The 13,764-nt window shown below is 55.7% G+C and overlaps 1 protein-coding gene across 3 annotated transcripts in view; it reads left to right on the top strand.

The window, feature by feature from the left end:
* NUP62 (nucleoporin 62) overlaps positions 1–13,764 on the top strand; it is a 25,751-nt gene extending 11,987 nt beyond the window's left edge. For 2 of the 3 annotated variants that reach the window (XM_079908356.1, XM_079908358.1), the window contains exon 2: positions 10,640–13,764. In XM_079908356.1, the coding sequence (XP_079764482.1) occupies positions 10,704–12,254 (1,551 nt within the window). In that variant the 5' untranslated portion in view covers positions 10,640–10,703 and the 3' untranslated portion in view covers positions 12,255–13,764. Of the gene's footprint in view, positions 1–1,860; positions 1,902–10,639 lie in introns of those variants that run through there. The other variant, XM_079908357.1, reaches the window with a different exon arrangement.

The raw sequence follows: 13,764 nt of genomic DNA, 5'->3' as shown, positions 1-13,764 counted from the left end.
TTTATTTATTTATTTATTTTTAAAAAGAAAAAAAGAAAATCTCTGGAAAGAGGCACAAGAAACTTAAAAGCTTGTCTCCAGTTTAAGAAAGATAGCTGTGTGGAGCAGGGGAGGATCACAGAGACCGTGGAATTCCCTCTTGTACCTTTGGAACATAGAACCATGTGAACAAACTATCTTTTCACAAAAAGAATTTAATTTTCATCTTAAAAAATGACCAGTATGTCATTGGGTGGGTTGGGAAATGGAACACGTGTGACACTGTCTCTTGGGCAGTTAGTATGCAGGGACATTTAGGGATCAGTTCATGTGACCAGGACAGGCAGTGAGGCTTTCCATATCCTTTCCCCTCCCCACAGCAGACAGACAGACACGCCTCCTGTTTGTCTGTCCAGACAGGTCTCTAATGCTTAACATGGGTTCGTTATATTGATACCTGGGAAGGTGAGAAGCCTGCAGTGTGCCCGTCCACAGGGAGGAACAGGCCCAAGGAAATTAGGACCAGAACCCCAGGCAGCTTAAGGAGGTGAGAGGGCAGTTGAAAACTGCATCTACCTGGTCTCTGTCCCACCCTCCCAGTTGGGGATGCCTTATGCTGTGGGAGAGAGATGGCCTTTACATGGACAGGAGCACTGAGGTTTCCCTGCTGCAGACTGGCTTAGAAAAGCCTCTCTGCCCCTCTCTGGGGCTCCGTTTCCTGCACCTGGGGTTGGCCGGGCCCACCAGGCAGGGTAGTTGTGTAAGAGCCAGACAGAGTGGCCCAGGTCACCACCAGCCCTCGCCAGGCGACTGCTGGCGTCTTGCCCCACCCCACCTCCCAGCAACCTGGGCGAGTCTTTCAAAACGTAAATCAGATCCTGGAACTTCAGAACTCTATCGTGGCTTCACACCGCACACTGGTCTGGCCACACTGGCCTCCTCGCTGCTCTGGAGCCTGAGACTCTGCCTTGTCTAAGGTCTGGTTGGCAAGCTGCTCGTCGCTGATCAGCTGATTTCCATTCTTTTTTTTTTTGCGGTACGCGGGCCTCTCACTCTTGTGGCCTCTCCCGTTGAGGTGCACAGGCTCTGGACACGCAGGCTCAGCGGACATGGCTCACGGGCCCAGCCGCTCTGTGGCATGTGGGATCTTCTCAGACCGGGGCACGAATCCGTGTCCCCTGCATCGGCAGGCGGACTCTCAACCACTGCACCACCAGGGAAGCCCTGATTTCCATTCTTGAAGGGCAGGCTCTCTGGGCTTATCCGTTCCCTGAGGTTTAGAGGGGTTTTCTTTGACTCAAAGGAGAGTAGGGGATCCGATTCAAGAGAGATTTAAGAAGCAAGAGTCAGGGTCTCACATGTTGGTGAGACAACCTAGAGGAGATGATGGTGGGGGGCAGGGGACAGGGAGTTCCTGCACTGACACAGCAAAGGTACCGGCTGGGCCGGGCCAGGATGGGCCTTTGGGCCTCAACGGGCATCACATTTCCCCAGGCAGGGCCGCGTTCAGCAGCGCTGGGCTGGGCTGATGACGACCAGGGGCAGCGGTTCCCTCAGTCTCTGATTTCCTGCCTTGTCTCTCCCATGTCTTCTCCCCTCCTCTGGTCTCTCTGAGCCCGTGGCCACACTTCCTCCAAGTCTTAAATAAATAGCTAATTCCAAAGGGAAAACGTAGTTGGTACAGACAGCTCCTGTCCTTCCTGGGTGCTGTCTGGGCTCAGCGTTGTTGGCAGCCACCAGGTGGCTGTGGGCAGAATGCTGGGAGCGGTTGCTCCCGTCACTTCCCAGAACCGCATTAATAAGTTAACATTTCCTGGGTCCCGAGAATACACCAGACATGGTGCTAAGTGCTTGACACGGATTAGACCATTTTATCTTCACAGAGACCATATGATTCTGGAGCCGTCATCCCCTTTTTTCAGGTGAGGAAACTGAGGCCCGGGGGATGAATTTAGAACTAAGATCCCAGGGCTAGGAGTGGAGGAGTGGGCGCTCGGGCTGACAGGCTGCAGCGCCCACTTCTCGTTGCTGGGCTGTGTCCTGCCGGGCGACTGGCAGAAGAGGTTGGGCAAAGTCCTCTGTCCGCAGAGCTCACGGAAGTGCATGGGCTGGACTTCTCGTGACCGCTGCAGGCCTGCTGCCCTCCTCCCGGCCCATCAGTGGACTAGACAGACCTGGGCCCCATTAAGGAGCTGTGGGACATGGAGTCCTTTGGCTGGATTCGTTGCTGCCCCAAATGAAACAGAGTTTCTGTTATGAAGGAAGCGGGTGGATGTGGGGCAGCTGCCTCTGCCCCGGGGGATGAGCCTCGTGGTGGGAGAGTCACTTCTGAGGTGAGAAGGTGAAGGGCCGTGGTGGGGATGGGAGGGAAGCGGGGTCCCGGCTTTGTGTCCGGTGGGTGGACTGGCTGCCAGTCTGCTTCTGTGACCCGGCCCTCGACCCCACTCCCCGTCAGCCTGCTGCTCCAGCCGTAGCTGTGCAGAAGCTGCCCTGGAAGTGTGTCACTCCCTCGGCTGCTCAGCCACATGTCGGCCCAGAGCACCCCACTCCTCCATTAAGAATTAATTCTGACATCTCCCCCTCCGCTGCCCCAGAAGGAGCTCGATTCCTTTCTTGGGACTAGTGTTCGCTGCTGTGTGACCTTGAAGAAGTCACATTAACTCTCTGAGCTTGTTTCCCATCCAGGAAGGGTTTAGTGTGCCGCTTGCTCCCTAGTGCTCCTGGCCGGGTACCGCTTACATAGGTGGCACTCAGTAAATGTAGTTAGTATCGGTTCTCAGGCCGTCGGTCAGCCACAGATATTTATTGGGCGCCTGCTGCATGCCAGGCACTGCTCTGCGTGCTGGGGGTACAGCCATTAACAAAACAGGGAAGTCCTGCCCTGTGGGGCTGACACCATCACAACCACAAGCCCTCCTTGGTGCTCCCAGGCCACCCTGTCCCTCCCCTCCATCATACACGGCCTGTTGTTGCTGGGTGTCACACACATCCACACCCCGATGAGGTCACCCCAGTGGCTGGGGATGTCTGGATTTTCAGGATCACAGCTGTTCTTTCCCCAGTAGCTCCGCAGCTGCTAGGGTCCGGCGATCACGCCCCGACGCACAGAGGCAGGCCTGCCCTGGCCCCATCGCCCCTCACTCCTGCCCCTTTCTCAACCCCAACTCCAGGATGTGTTTCCCATCCATTTCTCTGTATTGAGTTCCGTCCTGTTCTTTCTTTGTCCCCCACCCCTGTATTAGTTTCCCATTGCTGTTGTAACAGGTTACCACGAACTTAGCCGTTTAAGACAACACAAATATTTCCTCTTACAGTTCTGGAGGTCAGAAGTCTGAAATGGGTGCACAGGGCTGTGTTCCTTCTGGACACTGGGGGAGACTCTGGGTTTTTCCTTTTCCACCTCCTAGAGGCCACCTGCTTTCCTTGGCTCATGGCCCCTTCCTCTGTCTTCAGAGCAGCAGTGTAGCAGCTCTCGGAATGTTCTTCCATGGTCACGGTCCCTCTGGCTGTCCTCTTCTGCCTCCTGATTCCAATAAGAACCCTGGTGATTACATTGAAAGCCCGTGCAGATAATCCAGGATCATTTCCCCATCTCAGGATCCTTAATCACATCTATGAAGTCCCTTTTTGCCATGTGAGGTCACATATTCACAGGTTCTGCGATTACGGTGTGGACTTGTCTTAGGGCTGTTATTCTGTCCACCACACACAACCCCTCCCCCATACCCTTCTTAATCTTTCTTTTCCTCTTGGTCCAAGGCTGAGGTCCCCCCATATTCATTCCCAAACACCCCTGTTCCTGGTGTCTAAGAAAAGGGGCTGTGGTAGGGAGGGAGGGAAAGGAGAGCCCAGGGCTCAGTAACAGTGCCGCCTGCCTGCCTCCTGCTGTCCTGGTCCCACCCCAGGACTTTGTTCTGGCTCCTCCCTCTGGTCTCAGATGCACTTCCCTCTGGCGGCCTCTGTTAATCCCCTCACCCCTGTGCGGAGTCCCCTCTTCCCCTTCCCTTGCCCCACTTGGTCTTTTCTCCGTGACGCTGAGCCTCTTCTAACATGCCATGTAATTTCTCTGTTGTGTCTTGTTTTCCTGTCTGTCTCCCCCGCTGGAATGTAGCTCCACAAGAGCAGAGACTCCTCTGTCTCATCTACAGCCGTATTTTCGGGGCCTTGAATAGCGTCTGTACATAGCAGGTGATCAAAAATACCTGTTGGGGCTTCCCTGGTGGTGCAGTGGTTGAGAGTCCGCCTGCCGATGCAGGGGACGCGGGTTCGTGCCCCGGTCCGGGATGATCCCACATGCCGCGGAGCGGCTAGGCCCGTGAGCCATGGCCAATGAGCCTGCGTGTCCGGAGCCTGTGCTCCGCAACAGGAGAGGCCACAACAGTGAGAGGCCCGCGTACCGCAAAAAAAAAACCAAAAAAACCCAGTTGTATGAATGACTGTTGTACTGCAAAGAATTTGTGTGCTCTCTGTGACTCCCCCCTCGGGGGACGGACCATTTTTCCTCTCTGTGTTGTCATCACTGTACACAGGGTAGGGCTGAGTAAATGCTAGAGTGAATAAAGTAGATGAAGTTCAGGTTTGGAGAGGCAGAAAACTAAAGGTTGGTGGACCTGAGCGAAGGTGGAGGTGATGGCAGAGAACCCTGGTCCTTGAAGCTGGGGGTGAGTTGTGTCTGTAGGTGGGAATCCCAGGCGCCCCGGGGCCATGCAGGTGGCCGGATGTGGTTTGGAAAATGAGGGCAAATGCGGGGCTGGTGGCTCTGCCAGTAACACCCTCAGTGATCTCAAGGCAGCCCCTTTCACTCGGGGCCTGGGTCCTACGTGGACCAACTACCCCGGCCGCGGCTGCCCAGTTCCGAGCAGCTGGCCCGGGCACACCCTCCCCTCTTCCCAGGAAAAGGCACCACTTCAGTTTTTGTGCCTCCCCGCTTGCCCCCAAGCAGCGTCAGCTTCTCTGTTAGGAAAGCTCACCCCTTTGGTAAAAGTAGAAAAGCCCTCACAGAGGGCAGAGGGCTTTTTTTCCTTCTCTTTTTTTTCACAGCTCCTTCTCTTTTTTTTCACACTATTTCACAATAGTGTGTATTTGTTCAGCCATGTTTTATGAGAAACACCCAAAGTTCTGGTCTTCAGTGGCTTTGTTAACCGGGACAGACCCTGCAGAACTATCACTTTGTTTCATTTTGGTGCAAATGTATACATGTCCCAACCTGGGATTCTCTCTTCTCCATCCCCAGGGTCCTGGCTCAGGCCTTGGGCTCTTGGCCTAGACCGTCCCCCAGCCTCCTCCCAGCTGCCCCACCTCCAGCCTCTACTGCTCCAGTCCATCCCCCACCATGTTAGTCCCCCCTCCCCCTGCCTTAAAGTCCCTCTGTGGCTCCCTCAGGATAAGGTCTGGCCATTCACGTGACATCGGTGGCTCTGCCAGCTTCTCCCATCACGTCACATGGCACCATACATGAATGTGGTCACAGGTCCCCAAGACCACCCTCAGCGTCTGTGATTTGCTGGAAGGACAGATCACAACTCAGCAAAGCTGTTACAGTTATGGTTTATTACAGCAAAACCAAAACAGGGTAAAATCAGTAAGGGGAGAAGGTATTCGGGGCAGAGTCCAGGAGAGACCAGGTGGAAGCTTCCAGTTGTCTTCTCCCAGGGGAGTCACACAGACAGGGCTTAATCCTTCCTCCAGCAGCAATGTGAGCACACACGGGACGTTGCCCACCAGGGAAGCCTTGCTGTCCAGGGTGGGTTTAGCTACAGTCATGCAGGCACCGTGTCACCTTCGTTATTCAGCCTCTAGCCCCCTCACAGGGCAAGCTGATGCCGTGTGGCCCAAGGCCCACCTTAGAGACACTCTGTCAGGCGGGATGCTCCAAGGGCTTGGAGGGTCCCTCCCCAGAGCCGGGCAAGGGCCAGTCCTTTCTTTGGAATGTGCAGGGTTCAGCCCTGCCCCGCGCACGTTCTCCCTCCAGCCCATGCCGACAGCGTACTCAGGCCCCAGAGCCACACCTGCTGGTCAGCCTCTCTCTGCCTCCACCCAGACCCTCCTCCCTGTCTCCGGGCTGACCCCTCGTCCTTCAACGCTCAGCTCAGGCATCCGCTCCCACTACCTGTGACCCAGCCTTGCCCCTGCCTGCAGCCCTGGTACTGAAAACCCGACGTTTGCCGCGTCTCTGGCTGCCTTCAGGGTTTAGGTCATCTCGCTGGGCCTCACTCTCCTCGTTCGTCAGATGGACCTGCTGTCAGGAATAAGTGAGCCGTGACACACAGGGTGGGCTGGATCAGGACGTGTTCACCACTCCTTAGTAGGTCCCTGGCATCCAACGTGTTGGAAACAGATGAGGCGTTTAATAAATATAGAACCGTTAAACCAGACAAGGCCCCATGGGAGATTGTTTTTCTTGTGGTATAAAAAGCAAAGAACTTTCTATAAATGCTTTTCTGAAAAATTTTAGCTGCAGCTTATAAATAGCAGAAGCTCTCTCGAGTGAGGTCTTGAGAACTGAGACACGTGGGTGTAACAGTTCAGATGCTTCTGGCTGCTGGTAGCAGACCCAGCTCGAGGTGGCTCTGCAGTGAGCCGGGGGGTGTGAGCGTCTCTCGAGCAAGAAGGGAACTGGTGCAGGGCCGGGCGCCGGTGGTCCCAGAGGCTAAGGCACTTGCTGTGGCGAGAGTGAAGAGAGGCCTTTGTCAGAAGCCCCCAGAAGAGCTTTGTAAAAAGGCCAAGGTCATGATCCCGCCCCTGGAGAGAGACTGATGTTGGTGGTCTGATCAGCTTACATTTTGAGTGTATGTCCCAGGAGGTGGTGGGTCGGAGGCAGCCAGTTGAGGTCTGCTGGCTCAGACCAGGCAGGCGCACTGGGAGGGCGGGCGGCCCCGGGCCCCTCTCCCCAGAAGCACATGGCTGTGTGGAGGAGGCCGAACAAAACCAGGGGTCTGCGGTGGAAGGTGGAGGGGCAGCTACCTACGCAGAGGGAAGAGGAGACAGGACTGGCGGATGCCTTCTCTGGGCCAGGCATGCAGCCCCTGTCATGACCGTGTTTATTCTTCAACGTGTGAGGGGAGTATCCTCATTACGGGTGGGAAAACTGAGGCACAGAGCGGTTCAGGAGACACCTGCGCCGGGCCCCACAGCTAGTGAGTAGCAGGAGCAGAGTTCAAGCCCAGGTCTTTTCTTCGTGCTCGGAGACCAACTTCGTGTCTGGAAACAGGGAGCTGTCTTGCAGCTGCTTTTAAATGGAAGGAAAATAAGCACATGAGGGTGTGGGGTGGAAGCTGGGTGCAGAACAGCCGCCATGCCCCCAAAGCAGGGCTGCTTGCCCTGTAGCCAGGATGGCGGGGGGTGCCCATTTGATGAAGTAGAGATGAAGAGGGCTTTTCAGTGCAGGGGCGGGGCTCTAGGGCCCACCGTGGGTGACTTCCGTCTGAGCCTCTCCTCCCCCATCTGTGCGCTGTGGCCATCATCCCGAGGACCTCGTAGGACAGGTCTGAAGTTGGCTGAGGAGGGGGTACGTATCACAGTGCTGTCGGGGCTGCCCCAGCACCACTCTCATTTTGACGCTGGAATGGATCATGCAGCCTGAGGCCCGCTGAAGAGTGGCAGCTGACCGTGAGTTCGTGTTAAACTTGAGGTCAGCCACAACCTCCAGGTCTTTTTCCTAAGCACTTCACAGCTGGTTTCACACCCACCCGCGGCCTCCCTCCCTTCCTCACCAGCTTCCAGGGGCTCGCCCCAGAGTGACGGTGCAGCGTGTGCCTGTGTGCAGCGACCGAGGTCATTAACACCATACCCACCTCCTTCCCGACTCGGCCATACTTCAGTGTCGTAGGGGCCACTCGCACTTCCCTGATGAGGGAGCTGAGTCTCAGGGAGCCCTGGGGAGTCACGGGGTCCCCCTTCATATCCGTCAGACACTTTCTACTCCCCAACTGTATTCGTGTCTTATATGGCTGTTCGCACAAATTATCACAAACTTATTAGCAGCTTAAAACAATGCACATTTATTCTCTGTATTTACGGACATCAGAGTCCAAAATCATTCTCACTGGGCTGAAATCAAGGAGAGCTGGTTCCTACTGGAGACTCCAGGGGAGATTCCTTTTCCTTGCCTTTTCCAGCTTCTAAAGGCCACCTGCATTCCTTGGCTTATGGCACCTTCCTCTATCTCCAAGTTAAAAATGCGTTACTCCAGTCTCTGCTTCCATCTTCAGATGGTCTCTTCTCTAGTCAAATCTCTTTCTGCCTCAATTTTATAAGGACACTCATGGTGACATTTAGGGCCCACTGTTTAACCCAGGATTATCTCCCCATTTCAAGATCCTTAATTTAATCACATCTGAAAATTCCTTCTGCCGCATACGGTAGTATATTCCCGGGTTCCAGGGAGTAGGACATGGGTGTCTTTATATTATATATATATATAGATAGATAGATAGATATAAATTTATTTATTTGTTTGTGGCCGCGTTGGGTCTTTGTTGCTGCGCACAGGCTTTCTCTAGTTGCGGCGAGCGGGGGCTACTCTTCGTTGTGGTGCGCGGGCTTCTCATTGCGGTGGCTTCTCTTGTTGCGGAGCACGGGCTCTAGGTGCGCGAGCTTCAGTAATTGTGGCACATGGGCTCAGTAGTTGTGGCTTGTGGACTCTAGAGTGCAGGCTCAGTAGTTGTGGCGCACGGGCTTAGTTGCTCTGCAGCATGTGGGATCTTCCCAGACCAGGACTCGAACCCGTGTTCCCTGCATTGGCAGGCGGATTCTTAACCACTGTGCCACCAGGGAAGTCTGACATGGGTGTCTTTAGAGGACCACATCTTTGGTCCTGACCTGGCATGGTGTTATTTACACATGCCGACTCCCCTGCTTCCTTTAGCCCAGCCTGTGGTGTACATCCCCTCCCCACACCCAAGTCACCTTTGGGGCAAGACAAGGTGTGATTGAGCACCAGCCTAGGGGAGGTTTGTTTAATTCAGTCACCCTATCTGTCCCACTCGCACTGTGATTCTAGAATCTGGCTACACAAGTTCGCTGGTTCTTCAGAGTATATTTACACCCTGTAATATGAAGGTCTCTTTCAAAAACCAAGCTTATCAATTATGTGTCTATCATACAGATGGAATGAACATTTGGAAGCTACTGCAAATTAGCAAGGAGACCATCCACCTGTACTCCCACCAGCCAAAGACAGCCCCCAGTCACATGTCGGTGTATTTCTTTCCAACCCTCTTTGTCAGAGTAGTTCTGTTTTTCCACAGCTAAGATCACACTGCAGTAGTAAATTTGCATTCTGCTTCCCTTTGTTGTCATTTCCTGCGTTTCTTTAATATAGTTAGAGGCCGTGTCAGTGGGTATAATGCAGATCTTCCCTTATATCTGATACCTAATTGATCCCTTAATTCTGTGCAGGGAAACGCCCTGTCATCTGCTGCCCGCGCTGGGTGAGGAGCTTCGTGGATCAGGCCCATGGCCTGGGGTCAGCTCCTGATAGGTCACCGCAGCCCTCTGAGCCCAGTTTCCTCATCTTGGACGTGGGGACATAACCCCTCCCGCCAGACAGTAGTGAGAAATCGTGTCCCTGAGCATCCCGCCTGACGGTTGGTGCTCAGCGTGTGATCACTCAGGCCCACTGACCTTTTCCTCTCCAAGTCACCTTTGACTTTCCAGCTAACAGATGGCTCTGCTCAGAGCTTTTTCAGTTAGAAATTACAGAACTCAGTCAGCTTAAACTGAACAGGGCGTGCTGGCTCGTGGCACTTCTGAGGAAGACAGAGTGGGGCTGCTGAGCAGAACTGGATTTTCTGGGTCTCGCGCTCTCTCCCCTCCCTCCCTCCCTCCCTCCTGTGCTCTCTCTGGTGGCAGCTCATCACCTCCCGGTGCTCATCCTCTGTGCCCTGCACCTGCAGGTGGAGGAGGCCCCTCTGTAGCACCTGGAGAGAAACCCGGGGGAGATCTCTTGGCCGACTCGTGTCTCCATGTCCCCTTGAACCAGTCTCTGCGGCCGGGGACAGCAAGCGCACTGATTGAGCACTCGGGTCTCGTGCCCACCCCTGAGTTAGAAGGAGGGCGAGGGACTGTGCCAACATGCCCTGCATCCTCCTAAATGGTGTGGGGTATGCGCAGGGAGGGGCTTTGGCACCCAAGGCCCTGGCGTACGGCTCAGCTTCCCGGGGCCCGTCTCTCTGTGAGGTCCAGAAGGGCACGTGGGGGGTGGCACTGTGCCTAATCAGCCTACCCCCACCCACTTGCAGTCAGCAGGGAGGCCTGCGGAGCAGGTCCCAAAGGCGCTTGTGTGCCTCTAGCCCCGCTCGCCAGAAGCGCCTCGAATCCGACCTCCTCCTCAGGGGCTGAGGTCGGTTCAGGCGCCCGCTCTTCGGCCTTCCCCTCCTTGGCAGCAGGGCTCCCGCTGGTGCTGGCTGTGGCCATGAGCGGCCCAAGCACCTCCAGCTCCTAGTGCCTGACCCCCGGGACGGGCTGTGCATCCCGATCCTTCTTTACTAGCTCAGCAGGGCCTGCTTAGGCCACACATTGAGAAGAGGGTGGGTGGCTGCTTAATCAGAACTATCGAGTCCTGCCACCCTGCAGACGGATCCGTCATACCGCTGAGGCTGCCTTTCCAAAACTGTCATCTGATCATGTCACTTCCTCTGCTTTGAAAAATCTTTCCAAGGTTGCAGACACCGGTGGATTTGCTTTGGGAGCCGGAGTAGCTGCTGCCACCAGAGTCTGGAGCCATGAGCGGGTTTAATTTTGGAGGCACTGGGGCCCCCACAGGCGGGTTCACCTTTGGCGCTGCAAAGACAGCAACAACCACGCCTGCTACGGGGTTTTCTTTCTCCACGTCTGGCACCGGCGGGTTTAATTTTGGGACTCCCTCCCAGCCAGCTGCGAGCACCCCTTCCACCAGCCTGTTCTCACTCACCACCCAGGCTCCGGCGACACAGACCCCAGGATTCAGTTTTGGAACCACAACTCCTACAGCAGGAGCAACCGGATTTTCCTTAGGGATCAACAGCCCAAAGCTAAACTTGAGCGGCACAGCTGCCACCCCAGCCACGACGCAGCCCAGCGGCTTTGGGCTCGGCGGCAGCACCCTCACCAATGCCATCTCGAGCGCCGTCACGTCAGCCCAGGGCACGGCGCCCACCGGCTTTGTGTTTGGTCCTACCACCACGTCTGCTGCTCCGTCCACCACACCTGGGGGCTTCTCGTTCACGGGTGGAGGCACGTCCCAGACCGGGACCTCCGGCTTCAACATTGGCTCCATGGGGAGTTCGGCCCAGCCCACGGCCCTCACCGGGCTGCCCTTCACACCGGCCACGCCAGTGGCCACTGGAGCAGGGGCCACACAGCCGGCTGCTTCCGCACCCACCGCCACTACCGCCAGTGCTGGGCCCTCGCTCTTTGCCTCGCTGGCAAACGCTCCAGCCTCGTCTGCTGCCACCGGGCTCTCCCTTTGTGCCCCAGCCACCACGGCAGGGACGCCTGGAGTGGGGACGTTGGGCTTCAGCCTGAAGGCCCCTGGAGCAGCTTCCACCACCTCCACGGCAACGACCACCACCGCCACCACTGCCACCACCGGCTTCTCCTTGAATATAAAACCACTGGCTCCAGCTGGGATCCCCAGCAACACAGCGGCCTCCGGGACCACCCCAGCCGGCCCCAGTGCAGCCACCGGGGTGTCCGCCAGCCCCGCGATGACCTATGCCCAGCTGGAGAGTCTGATCAACAAGTGGAGCCTGGAGCTGGAGGACCAGGAACGGCACTTCTTACAGCAGGCCACGCAGGTCAACGCCTGGGACCGCACGCTGATCGAGAACGGGGAGAAGATCACCACCCTCCACCGCGAGGTCGAGAAGGTGAAGCTGGACCAGAAGAGGCTGGACCAGGAGCTTGACTTCATCCTGTCTCAGCAGAAGGAGCTGGAGGACCTGCTGAGCCCGCTGGAGGAGTCGGTCAAGGAGCAGAGCGGGACGGTGTACCTGCAGCACGCCGACGAGGAGCGAGAGAAGACCTACAAGCTGGCCGAGAACATCGATGCACAGCTGAAGCGCATGGCCCAGGACCTCAAGGACATCATCGAGCATCTGAACACGTCAGGGGGCCCCGCCGACACCAGCGACCCGCTGCAGCAGATCTGCAAGATCCTCAACGCGCACATGGACTCGCTGCAGTGGATCGACCAGAACTCGGCCCTGCTGCAGAGGAAGGTGGAGGAGGTGACCAAGGTGTGCGAGGGCCGCCGCAAGGAGCAGGAGCGCAGCTTCCGCATCACCTTCGACTGAGCCACTGCCCCAAGGGTGCACAGCGGGACTGGGGACATGCAGTTACTGTCCCATTTGGGGTTGCAGTGAAATACATGTTTCTTTCTTTCAAACAGTCGTGCTGTTGAGAGAACTGTTCTGTGTTAGACTTTCCACCTTAGCGAATAGAAAGGATTCTCAGAGCGCCGGTCCAGGCAGCAGCCTCACAGGTGTGGTGTTTGTGTGTCCTAGACTCTCTCCATCTACTACAACCACCCACCTCCAAGAGCTGGAGAAGCACTGAGCTGCCTGAGAACCACTTGTCTCCCAGCCGGGGTGCCACGTGGCTACCCTGTCCAACACACAGTCGTAGGTGCAGGGAGAAAAGACTACGGTTGAAGAATCTCCATCCTCAAGGAGCCAGCAGCCTGGTATAAGTGTAACCAGTATAGAGAAGTGACTTGTGAATGGAACGGACAGTGGGACCTAGAATTTTAAAGGAGGAGAGATAGGTCAGATGAGGGACTTGAATGAGGTGTTGAGAAAAGAGGTCTCACCTTGCCTGGCTGACACACCTCCTCGTCCTCGTCTCCTTGTCTCAGGCTTCTCCGGGAAGCCCTCTCAGCCACCCTGAAGCTGGGTCAGGTGGCCGCCCTGCATCCTGCGGGCCCCACACCACACTGAGCTTGCGAGCTCACATCTTTGGTTGCTCACATCTTTGGTTACACTCGTCACACTGTATTGTGCCGACTGTTTACTTCTCTGCCTCGCCATTAGGTTGTGAGCCCCTGGGGGCAGGGACTGTTTCTTGTTCCCCTTGTGTCCTCGGCACAATTCCTGTCACACTTGTCAAACAGGTGAACAGTAGAGATGAAACCAGCATAAAACATTAGTCCACAGGATGCCTGTTAAGTGGCCAGGGTGCCAGAGGTGGCCACAGACTTGATTCTGAACCTCCCAAAGCCAAAGCAAACCTAGTCAGCTGCAGTGAGATAGACCCACGGTGTGCAGAAGGCAGAAGCCCGCCAGCTGTATCCCAGGTGTCTTTTGTATTTGTCTGTACACTCTGCTGCACTGAAATACCTACGGCTGTCTGTTGCGTTTCTAAATAAAATAAAGTTTATAGTGGAATAAAAAAGCTGCTGTTAATGTGGATAACTTAGAAGAAGGTTGGGAAAAGAGCAGGTTCCAGATCAAGTGGGATGCCATTTGTCTGAAATTCAGAAGCAAGCAAACCTACATGCACTGCCGAGGCGTGCACACACGTACACACACACATACACGTGTTCACAACGTGGCTTCCTCTGGTGCTGATGGCAGGAGAGGAGCAGGGGGGGAAACCCGTTATAGCTGGGTCATATCTTCCAGTACATGGAAATATCCAGTCATCTGTCACCATCCCCAAGGCGTGTCATCAGCGGCACTCCTCTCCCTGTTACCTGGGGCTGGCCGGAGGGTTCTAGTTGTGCTTCAACAGTGGGCAACAGGTAAAGCTGGGCTGCAGCTTTGTATCGGGTGATTTCCAGATACTGGCCTGACGTTCTCCCTCTGA

Source organism: Stenella coeruleoalba (assembly GCF_951394435.1).
Source record: "Stenella coeruleoalba genome assembly, chromosome: 20".
Lineage (NCBI taxonomy): Eukaryota > Metazoa > Chordata > Mammalia > Artiodactyla > Delphinidae > Stenella > Stenella coeruleoalba.
Note: the sequence above shows the minus strand (reverse complement) of the source record. Positions and strands in the feature narration are given on the sequence as shown.